The sequence below is a fragment of the Dermacentor andersoni genome, chromosome 9, assembly GCF_023375885.2.
Source record: "Dermacentor andersoni chromosome 9, qqDerAnde1_hic_scaffold, whole genome shotgun sequence".
NCBI lineage: Eukaryota > Metazoa > Arthropoda > Arachnida > Ixodida > Ixodidae > Dermacentor > Dermacentor andersoni.
The window spans coordinates 59,611,250-59,623,608 of record NC_092822.1 but is presented as its reverse complement, the minus strand read 5'-3'; the positions used below and the strand labels follow the sequence as shown (position 1 = coordinate 59,623,608).

At 45.0% G+C, this 12,359-nt stretch overlaps 1 protein-coding gene across 1 annotated transcript in view; it reads left to right on the top strand.

The window, feature by feature from the left end:
* Positions 1-12,359, top strand: part of LOC126528087 (prolyl 4-hydroxylase subunit alpha-1-like) — a 61,004-nt gene that overhangs the window by 22,258 nt on the left and 26,387 nt on the right. Inside the window, exons 2-6 of the mRNA XM_072284538.1 lie at positions 3,620-3,817; positions 6,707-6,861; positions 7,638-7,898; positions 8,842-9,002; positions 9,734-9,767. Coding sequence (XP_072140639.1) covers positions 3,620-3,817; positions 6,707-6,861; positions 7,638-7,898; positions 8,842-9,002; positions 9,734-9,767 — 809 coding nt within the window. The remainder of the gene's footprint in view (positions 1-3,619; positions 3,818-6,706; positions 6,862-7,637; positions 7,899-8,841; positions 9,003-9,733; positions 9,768-12,359) is intronic.

Genomic DNA, 12,359 nt, shown 5'->3' with positions numbered 1-12,359 from the left:
AAAACAAGGGCACTCACAATCCCACAATATAAATACATATATATATATGACTGTGTGTGTTAATTCGACAAGTTAGGTGGGATATCATCATCAGCCCGGTTACGCCCACTGCAGGGCAAAGACCTCTCCCATACTTCTCCAACTACCCCGGTCATGTACTAATTGTGGCCATGTTGTCCTGCATCCGCCCACCTAACTTTCTGCCGCCCTCTGCTACGCTTCCCTTCCCTTGGAATCCAGCCCTAACCCTTATTGACCATCGGTTATCTTCCCTCCTCATTACATCTCCTACCCTCTTTTTCTTGATTTCAACTAAGATATCATTAACTCGCGTTGGTTCCCTCACCCAATCTGCTCTTTTCTTATCCCTTAACGTAATCTTCTTTCCATAGCTCGTTGCGTCGTCCTCAATTTAAGTAGAGCCCTTTTCGTAAGCCGTCAGGTTTCGGCCCCGTACGTCAGTACTGGTAAGACACAGCTGTTATATATTTTTATCTTGGGGAATAATGGCAACCTGCTGTTCATGATCTGAGAATGCCTGCCAAACGCACCCCAGCCCATTCTTATTCTATACGAGGTTGGCCAAGTACTGCACCAGGGAGGCCAATCCTGCTCTGGTGAGGGAGTGCGTTACCGGTTCTGGTCACCGGGGTCAGGCCACACTCCAGGCCTGTTTATGCAATTTTATCAACACGCGGATTTTTTTTTACCCGGTGGAAAATTGCGCGGCACCGGGATTCGAACCACGGACCTCTTGCACGCGAGGCAGGTGTTCTACCTCTACGCCACCGCTGCACGTGGGATAATTGGGGTATAAAAGCGAACTAGTAAGGGCGTAATTATTACGAAAACGAAAACAATTTTCTAAATCATGAGTACTTTTCTTCAACCGCTAGTTTCAAAACTTTCTGAATGGATTTCATAAACAGATACACTTTATTAGTGATGGTGTCATTCCATAGAACATTCGAGTTCCATATGATATACCCTTGTACCATGAAGCCAACTTGGCGCATAGCTTTCAGCATGGTTTAACCGTTCGAGGAAAAAGTAGAACTATTAACCTTAACATGCCATTTTTCTTGCTGAAGGAAAAAAACATTTTAGAAGCAAGTTTCAGGCACCTTGGTTTAAAATTTTCCATTCTAAATATTCTTTCTCTGGGATGCTCCTCTCGTGGAAACTACCACAGGGATGTTTGCTCAGCCGTGGAATAATTCATAGTTGTTTAAAGAAGATTCCCTTAAACTCTTCAAACATTATTTTTATCCATTTCTACCTGACGCTTGTACCTATTTTTTTATTAACAGCATCTGCCCAATACCGCCCAAATCTTAGCCAGTCTCTCGCAGTGAGTGTTTAGAAAAGGTTTATTTCAACAAGAGACGATAAAACACTGAGTTACAATCGCGACATAATTCTATTAGGACGATAACATGTACAAAAAGTGAAGCATCGTACACAGGGCACGTTTTCAAAGTAGTGTCGTAGTCCTCACTCACTAACATATAACCACATAGACCCACGGAGAGGCAGTTACACATAAACTAATTGTCACATGTATAAAGTGATGTTAATATATACAGTGTACAATGTGACAGAGACGCTCAACATAATTTCCTAGCAATGCTGTGTACATACAATACGTCAACACAAACGACTGAACGATAGTGGTACCAACGTGAGCACCGTATGACGTTTTCATAACGTACACAATTATAACCTCCTAACGTGGCACAGTTGGATTGCGTGAAATACTAGCATTAATTCAACGAATTACAGGTTTTGTGCTACAGCACTCGGCAGAACCTTTTGCTGTCATCATTTAAATAAAAGTTATAATTGACGATTTGTAAACTACTACTGACAGTCTGCCAACGTACGGCACCACTGCAGCTATAATTGTGGGCCCTCGATGTCTCTTCGTGTGCGCTTCCTCGACAATCTTCGAGTCTACGCCTGCCTATTCGACTGGTGATGCGTTTCGTTTGCGCCATCACCGAAAGAAGGCGGCACCATGCATCCAGAGGCTAGGGAGCCAAAGTACGGGACTTTGCATGTCGGCTCATTACCAAAGGCAATGAGGTTGAAAAAAAAATACGCTCTTGACTAGAGGTTCTTATCCGGCGCATTTCAAGCGATGAGCTTGGATTTCCAAACGCTTCAAAAGTGAGTTCGCCACGAATGTTGTTCACCACGGCGTCGTGGTATGCTCATCTCGGAGGCTGCAACTAGCTGCACTTGGTATATACGCTTTGCCTCAGATGGCGCTAGCAACCTTCAGCTCTGAGTCATCGAATTACGCGACCAAGATACGCGCGTGTTTTGAAATATTGTTTTCAATGGAACAAAAATGGAAGAGATGCCGTACATTGCAGGTCCGTTTACTGAGCGGTGTTTCTTGGTAGAGAGTTGAACGTAACATGGTGGCGTACTTCAGCGCCAGATCCTCCTGCATGAAGTAAGTTTCGAACTCAAGGACGTGTCCGGCAGACTTTGTAACACGATTAGTGATGCACAAGTTTTTCGTATTTCTATTTCATCAAACACTAAATCTGACTTGCTTATTCATAGGTCGGCAGAATGCGTGGAAACTCACTCACTTGCAATCGCTCACCAATATTATTTGCAGGCTGTGTACTCGCAGAGACGGGCATTTTCATGTGATCTAAAAATGAACGGTGGTGCCTTCATATGGAGAAGAAAAAGCGAAGGGGTACTGCCAGATAGTTTGCCCCGTCCCCCCCTCCCAATCTAAGGCCCTGTGCAGGCCTACATAGCTACAGGTGAACTTGATTGGGTAGCAGCACTTCACTTCTCCTCGTTGCAATCACATCCATCTGTCTCTGTAGCGTTAAACCTGCACACGCTGCCGTTTGAATTTATCGCATGTTTATCACCGCACATTAAAAGAAGAAACACGGGGATAGCAGTATTATGCCCGCATAACTTTGCAAGGCTAGAAACTCCCGCATAGCTCATCGGCCTCCTCCTTTAACACGTAACAAAGGAACGCTTTGAATGCGTGTAGTGAAAGAAAACAGTGGGCCGTAAACCTTACGACCGACTGGTTCGTTCTGCAGGCATTACAATCAACAAACGTACTCTTTAACTAATCGACTACGATCCCATCATCTCAGCTATTTGGTTATGGCATTCACACTTGTCAACGTAAAGCGCAAAGATGCACACAAGCCAAAAATATACACAAACGGAAGTGCTGGTGCACAAATGAAAAGATTATTCCGGAAAAACGTATACAGGACAGACACTGCGCTAGGTTCATCATCAGCCAACAAGTGGCTTGTGAAAAAAATGGAATTGAGTAAAATTAACAAAAATCCCCAACTACAGCACACAGCCTATAAAAGGCGTAGCTACGGAAAAGTTCTGCCTTGCAATTACAAATTGTTGCCATATTGAAGCGTCTACGTATTTTCTTTGTTTCAAAACAAGATGACTGTTTTCATTGGCTGCGAATAACGCTGACATGCTTGGCAATGTTGTCACATGTGGGAGTGCTTTTATATTTTAACGACTAGAACTATGCGTTGCTCAACCTGGTTTTGACACCTTCCGCGAACTGTAACGCTTGTTTGCCTTTTGTCTTTTTTCACAGCAGACATCGGGCTGCGGGTGTTCTGATGGCCATCGCAGTTTTACTGACTCTGCCATTGGCCAGTGCAGTACAGTACCAGCGGGACTTCTACTCCTCGATTGCCGACCTCTTGGACCTGGTCGAGCAGGAGGAAGAAGTCAGTCTCATCCTTCTGGAATACGCGGAACGCCTCAAGACGCTACACTCGAACATCATCAGGTGAGCTCCGTGCTGTGTCGTTGGTTCTGCGCCAGTTTTGGTTTCAATATCACAGTTATGTACGCCTCTATCAGCCATTCTATGTAACAGCCTGTGGCTTCTTGTTTTTTTTTATTTTATTAATTTATATACCATAAGAGCGCTGTAGGGCAATATATAAGGTGGGAAGGCAGAGATAACAAATGACAATCAGTTGATCAGTAAAAAGAAAACAATGCCAATTACACCTATCAATTAGGGCAACCATGTAAGTAAACCGAAGAAACAAAAAAACTAATTGAGCAAGAAATGCCATATTTTTGTAACAAAGTAGAACAGAGCACATTTAACACAACATTTCGAAAGCTGTGAACAGTTCTTAAATATGTTAGAAATAATTTTTGGCAAGAGGATGAATCTGTTAGAGTGACTACGTTCACTCGTAAAGAATTACATTCCTTTATTGACGAGGAAAAAATGGAGTGTTAGAACATATTCGTTGGGCGAAAATTGGCTTTAATTTGGGCCTCACGAGCTCGGAAGCTTAGGTTGCCTGATGAATGTGGATTGGACCAAATGATCATTTGCTGTGCTACAATTAAGGCGTGAAAGAATGATAAGCGGCCGTCTTTTTTGAGCATTTTGGGCGACAGTATTTTAAGCATTCCTTTCAGAGCTTGTAGACACACTGCGATATTGTGAACAACATGATGCCATGAGCCCAGCCGCCTTGTTTTGCAATACTAGTTTGGTTATTGTGGTGAGGTCCTATTACGCCAAATCATTATATCAAACCAACCATATTAACCATAAATTGTATTTTTCCTGCTATCCGTCTGCCTTTGCTCGCTCCCATGTAGCCCAAGCCAGTGGCATTCGTTGCTCGACCGTACGGCCTGCTTACAGAATGAGTGAGCGCACACTTCGGCCTACAAACCCGAATGACATTACAACAGCTGTGTCCTTAGGGTTCAGCACATGAGGTGGCATTTAATTCGTCCAATGGTGGCTTAAATATTGTTACGGTTGAGGAGTGCACTCGTTTGTACTTGTTTCTCGGCCAGTCACCTTCACGTTACACTATAGACACGCTTTGAAGCCTGTTTCACGCGCTTCAACTCTGCGATGCGAAAGGCTCAGATGATCAATGATGGCGCGCTGTCGCGAAGCGTTTGTCCGACGTGTCGCGATTCCGAGCGTCTACCCGACCCAGCGACCAGGACTAATCGCCACTTTTCCAGCAGCAAGCAAGTGCCGCCCCCCCCCCCTCACCGCCCGCTGGCATACGTCGCAACACGCACTCCATACCGCGACGCCGCACTGCCATTCGTCAAACGCAGCGCCACCAAGTCCACATTGTACCATCTTGCAGCAAGTCCGAATTCCGCCGCTCCACCACAGCTGCCACGCAAAACCGGTTCTGTTATGTCTGTTGCGTACGGAATTGTACAAAATTTGCAGCATGCGCAAGGTACTTTATGCAGCATACATCACTAGACATATAAGAGTCTTTAGAACAATTTGCATTAGACCTGATGAAAGTCGAATTTTAAGTACCACAGGTTAAACGCAATTAAAGCAAATAACGCGTGATATCAGAGGAATCTAACCAGAAAAGTGCGCATGGAACCATTGTTTTGAGATATTTAAAAGCGTAGGGCTTGAACAAAACCCTTTGTAAGATCTGTACTAGTGACATTAGGTACTGAGTGTGAGAAGCAAGAAATGTATGCAGAAAGGCGCTGAGGAGATATCCATATGGCTCAAAATTCTCATCCCATGAGGAAGGTGCTAGATTCGAATTCTGGCACTATCGGTAACACTCTGGTTTCCTTTGCATGTTGTTGTTGTTTTTGTTCTTCTTGTTGTTTTGTTTTGTTTCGTGGATACAGATGTCACTTTAGTTAGTGCTTACAGGCTGTTAATCTTAAAGGTGATTTCTCAAAGACAGGCCAAGCGCTATAATCGTTTCCTTACAGCATAGCACAATTCTCCCAATGAGCCGCCCCTCCCACATGTTCACAACAACGGTGGCCTCCAAATTGCCTAAAAATGGGAACCATATAAAGAACAGTTGTGACGTCATTTTAGCGAACCGTGTTCTTGTGTCAGCGAAATTTAACCTACAAGAAAATTCCGTTGCGACTCTGCCAAAACTGCGTCCCGTGTAGTTGCCGAATACACCGGAATCGCGAATGTACATTTTCGCCACGTCAAGAGCACGGTCGATGCGATCTTCTGTTGCACGTCCACGTCGAGGTCAAGCTCCGGGCAACACCGAAAATGCATCGCTAATTCGTTGCGTGGTCACTACATATAAAACTCGCATACGCTGGCCAATATTCAGGACAGCAATGTGGAGTGCAGAGAGAATATATCTGCATGCCTGAGGCGTTTCACACGATTTTTCAGAGATTTCAGGTGACCTCGGGCAAGCCCTTCTCTCCAACCACCAATTTCACTGGTCGAGCGTCGACTGGTGCTCTCGAAGTCACATGTCACACATCTGCCGCTGATTACCGAGCAGTCAACAATGTAGGAGCTGAATATAACTTGAAAGCTTCAAAGAGCGAGAACTTGTAGAAGCAGTTGTTATGTATATATAGATATATAACATTGATTGCAATTGTTTGCATAATTGGCCGCATTCACCATGTTCAAAAGGAGCTCAACTTACTATAGAGTTGACGAATCCTTTCATGTTGCGTATTTCAAGAGTATGATAGCCTCCCTGTTTTCTTCTTCCCGTGGGACATCGCTATCGACAACCCGTGTTTTCCGCTTACCAGTACATATGAGAAAAGTAATAGAGCAAACATACTTTCGTGTCTTTTTCTTTTAGTCTAGCTGAAAACGCTCCGCTCTCGCGGCGTATTTTCTGTCCAAAGCATGAATACGTTGCGCGCGCAGCTTTGTGGAGACGAGACAGCCTTACCATGACCTGGAAACTGATTCCGAGGTCGCTGACTACATGAAGCACCCTGTCCATGCCTTCCACCTGATGAAGAGGATGGTCGTTGACCTGGGCTCCATCGAGTCGCAGATAAACGAACTGCATGCATCAGGTGAGGAACCTGCTGCCCGTCAGTGCAGCAAAAGGTAATTTTAAAGATCCTCAAAATGGATGGCTTATTTGATGTCGCTTACAGCAGTGAAGACCTATACCATTCTTGCAGCTTTGTCTAAGCGAGCTGGAACCCATGCCGTGTTTCATAAGTTTCTCAACATTTTCATGTTTTTCTTGCAGCAGTGATGACGAGGTTCGAGTTCTCGCATCGCTGCCTAATATTCTTTGTGTGTTTAAAATTTATTAGAGCCTTCAGCCCTTTTTCTGTTGTGCGTATGTGTGTGCGCGCACGTTCGCGCGTTTGTTTAGAGCCGTGCGCATCGACTGCTTAAAAAAATTAAATTATGGGGTTTTACGTGCCAAAACCACTTTCTGATTATGAGGCACGCCGTAGTGGGGGACTCCGGAAATTTCGACCACCTGGGGTCCTTTAACGTGCACCTAAATCTAAGTACGCGGGTGTTTTCGCATTTCGCCCCCATCGAAATGCGACCGCCGAGGCCGGGATTCGATCCCGCGACCTCGTGCTCAGCAGCCCAACACCATAGCCACTGAGCAACCACGGCGGGTCATCGACTGCATGAGCCCCTTGTTTAGAGTGGAGAGGATACTCTAACTCCAGTATTTTGAAAGCATTTGTAATTGCCCACTAACTTTCAGCGTTCACTTTGTGCAAGATATCTAACAGTCATTTACCTACAACGCTTGTCCGGCCTGCCTGCATTTTGAATGCTCTCGTATCTCTGTTTCGTTCCCTGTACTCTCCGCACCCAGACCCTCGGCCCGACATAACCGAGATGCGTGCCAGCAGACTGCTGCCGTGGGAAGACGACTTCAACGGCATCGCCCTCTCGCTCGCGCGTCTCCAAGACACGTACCTTCTGAACATGACCAACCTCGTCGACGGTCACCTGGCCATCACCTCGGGACCACGAAACCACACTGTGCCCGGTCGCATTTCTCTCACAGGTGAGCCCGCGGCAGATGAGGGGGATGACCTTCACAAAAACCTGCGCAAAATACGGCAAACCAGTCGTGCGGAAGCCCGCAATGTGATGTAAGGTTCATGAAAGGGCACTTTTGTCAACCGCCCGACTTTCGCGCGAAGCTACAGTGAAAACCTGTGTGGCTCTCTCTGAAAAAAAAAAAAGCAAATAAAGGTTTCGTAGTTGAAAAAGGTCTCGTCCTCGTCTTGTAGTTGAAACCGAGGTGCCAGGGGTGCGCTTCGTCGCAGAACCTTTGAAAATGATTCACTGAGCTTCGTTACTCGGAGGCGCTTCGTCAGCAATAATGAGTCCCATGACGCCATTTGCCATTTCAACGGGGTGTTCGTTCGCAGGAGTAGCCGTCAAACCCTGGAAAATATCGCATCAACGTAGCCAACGCCTGTCTGTAATTGAAGACCGAATAAAGTATGGAGCAAACATTGCGAGCCAGCTATCCATGCATTCATTGGTAGCCAGGGAAAAGCGGCCAATTATTCTAAGTCCGTGTGCATGAGACGAACGAAACAAACTATTATTATTATTATTATTATTATTATTATTATTATTATTATTATTATTATCATTATTATTATTATTATTATTATTATAAGCACGTTGGTCAGAAAGGCACAGTAATAGAAAGCCTCTGTATTGCGCGCAAGGTTTAGTGAATTTTCCTCATTGGAAACTACTGAAACTACGTATTAGTAGCTATCTATGTGGCGAACTCAATATAAAAATTGAAATCCCTAGATCTATATGGCTTTAACACAGATCATGAGTTGAAACCCCATTAGTGACAGAGGTTCTCTTAATGAGCCATGTTTGCTTACGTAATTACGTGAAGACTCGTTTGTGATACGTATGCACAACGCGCGTCGCTGTAACAACTGTGGTAGGAACACAACTTCGCCCTTCAGATAGCATAACATCAAGAACGTAACGAAATATGTAGATTAGTGAATTAATGAAACCTCTGTTTTCTCGCGCAGCACGGGACTGCATCTTCATGGGCCAAGTGGCAGTGCACAACGGTTTCTACGATCGCTCTGTGGAGTGGGTGGAGCGAGCCTTAGAAAAGGCAGCAAATGAAAATCCGCCGTCAATCTCCACAGGACATTTCGCGAAGTACCTTGATTTACTCATCAAAAAGGTGCGTCATGTGCTCACACTTCAAATAAGTTGGTAACCCTCCTTATATCAAAAGCTACACATTAGAGCCAATATCATAACAGACAACGCAAATGTTCATTCCGTATAGGTCCTCACAATATCTCCATTTAAAGACTGCTATCAAATCCACGTACACATACGTATACGGACTACGTCGACTCGACACGACGAATTCGCAGCATCAATATGTCTCTGGAATCAAGCTTCTCGTGACTGAAAGTTTCCGCTACTTTTAATTGTATCAAGATACAAGTGCATGCCGTGAAATTTCGCCCGCCCAGCTTTAAGATCCCGATCGATCATCGCGAAACGAAGTTGTTCTGAAAAAAATTCAATTTCCGGGTAAACTAACCGCTGGGCCCCCCTCGGCCTGGCTCATTGGTCCGCAGCAGAAAGGTAGCACTGAGCTGCGCGACCATTCTTAACGGACCTGACAAGAACACATGCGCTTTCGGCGATGTCAACAGCACTGTATTGTCACCGCATCTGTCACTAGAGAACGGTTCACATCCGATGGGCAGCTTGCATCAGAGGGGCTCTTGACGGTTCGTGCGTGGTGCGAAACGCTCGGCTAGCTCACGAATGCCGTGTACATGCGGTTCGTGCTGTCGTGGTGGGCACGCGAGCTCGGTATATAACAGCTGGTGTACAGTTGCTGACGTTGTTCCATCGCTCACGTTTTCTTTCTGTCGCTCTGTTTATCCGTCACAGCACGACAACGTACTGAACTCCGTGGGAAAAGCCGGTGAGCCACTCATTTGACCCGTACATAATCTCTACAGCATTTGTTTCGCGTTTGCATAACGTCCAATGTCATTATTTTCTCGTCTGCGACGTTTCTTTATTTTTCTAAATGAACGAAGGTTATTATGCATCTCTTAACCATTCAGTCCTCTAAATAGCGAACGAAATACTAGCAGTCATTAAAAAAAAAGAAGTAATGCTTTGACAGCACTGATAATTCGGTCTAAAACTCCCAGTATGCAGTTTCTTTCTTTTTTTTTTTTTCTGAAGCTGAATAGCGAAAACTTTCGAAGTGCTGCTGACGTACCTGAATCGTCGGCACTGGATTTCCGGCTGGAAGCTGTTTCCGTCCACCGTGTTGCTACTGACTAGGTTTGACACTGTTGACAAAGAAGTGCATGTTGAAGCTTAACGATGCGTTTCAGATACAGATCGCGGCAAATGATGCCGCGAGTATCGGACACAAGCTATGCAGCTCGCCGACCACCGCTTGCACAAAAAACCGGTATTCGTCACTAAGGTACCTATTTGGGCCTGCTGGTACGCCATAAACATGCGCAGAGTTGCGCATGAAAAACACAGACACCGTCGTGTGTCCCATCGTTCTTTCTCGTGTCCGTGTCCTTTATGCTCAACTCTGTACATACCGGTAGTCGGTCGTAGCATCGCAATGCTTGGTTACTTGCGATCTGTATCCATTTAAATGTGCTTCTTTTTCTTTTTGCTTTGCATTATCTATCGTGAATAAAGTGCTAGCCTGGGCTCATTGGTACATGTTTGACAAAAAAAAAAACGAATAGCGGCGCAAACAACGGGACGTGCAGACTGAGAGAGACGATAGTCTTATCCAAGGTGATGTAGAAAAGTGGCAGACGACGCGAAGCTATGTACTCTTTCCGCGCTGCGCATGCGCGTAAGGGACAACGTGGCGGATGACACTGGCCGTGAGGGAGGGGGAAGATAACGCTGCTTAGCGATTAAATCAAACATGTACAGGGACTTGAATTCAGGCTGAACATACTCCTTTTCTTTCGCTTACGTTTAAAGAAAATGTCTTCCTTGGAAGTTTCAGACCAATTTGGCGTTCGTGGGATCTGACATCAACCGCTGATGATCGAGTCGCCTTGTCTTCGTTCTGTTGACAGTATACACAACAGACGAAAGAATTGTGGCTGTGGGAGAGAGAACGGTGACATAGAAGCACAGGGAGGTTGACAAGATGTAGTTCTGGTTGCTTACCCTGCACTAGGGGAAGGAAGCACGGTAGTAAAATTAGAAAAGAGGGGAAAGAAGAAGGAGTGGGGCACCCCCGAACATAGTTAATTGTGTGCACTGTACGGCGGCACCTGGGAGCCGTTGTGTAAAACAATAACGAGAAAGAAAACCTAGTCTTCCACTAGAAATGCAAGCGCACGTAATGTGAGAACAGAGGCGGTAAAACGTACGACACAGCAACATTGACTTGTACGTACAAATATTAGTACAGATTTACTGCAATCATTTTAGAAGTCTAGAGTTCAACACGTTTTTTTTTCTTGCTTTCTGAGAACAAAGATATGTGTCACAATTACAAGTAGCAAGATAAATGTATGCGCAGGATGCGCGCATTCACTAACGTCCCTCCGGTATTTTTTTTTTTGTCTCGTTTTCCGATGTCGTTCCTGCCTGGTCATTTGGCAATAAACTCTCGCGGGAAAGCCGGCGAACAATATCACCAACATTTCCGATGTCAACTAATGAATCAGCCAAGCAATTAATTAATTTTCGGTATGCTCACCTGGAGGTGGAACAAAAGAATACGTGCACCAACGTATCCGCAAGTCCTTTCCAATTAAAGCAGGAAAACAAAGGGCCTCATTGCCCAGAGGCGACGTTTTGTTTCGAGGAAGCGGAGTTTGACGGCTTTTTATGTGTTATATTCCAAGTCCGCACGCTTGGTACATTAAAGGCTGCCGATTTTGATCAGCTAGAGTTTCTTGACCTTTACTAAGTAGTCTAAGCGCACTTACAGAGAGCGGACAGATGATCGCTCTAGGCCTGTTAGGCGAAGTGGGTAAGTGAGAAGGATCTAAGCGTAAGGGTGTAAGGGTTAATCTTCAGATATTCGGAACTTAGTGTCCCTCTGACGTCACCACGTTGCCGAACCCAGTCCTCGAGCGACGTCACCTCCTTAGGTCAGTACTTTCTCCAGAATATCGCTAGTCCTTCGCGTTCCTACACGAGATGATGAACGCTTGAGCAGTTCTGTCAACCTCCAGATACAGTCTTTTCCCTAACTCGTACGAAAAGTTTCTCTAGGGTTCCCTAGATTTTTGCAAAATGTGGCTGTAAAGTTTTTCAATGTGATTTCTGTAGAGATAAGCTTTTGTTTCCCTTACGCAACTACACTGCAAATTGTATAGCATCCCTTTATTTCCATATTCGTTTTAACATATCAAGATGATGAAGTGACGAACTCAAACTGAAGTGATTACGCAGTGCAAGTTATGCGAAGCACACAGCCTCTTGATTGAAGTCACTTTCGCAAAAGAATACGTTAACACGTATACCGTGTGTCCCATCTAACGTTAACCAAGCTGTTTCAAGACAAAAA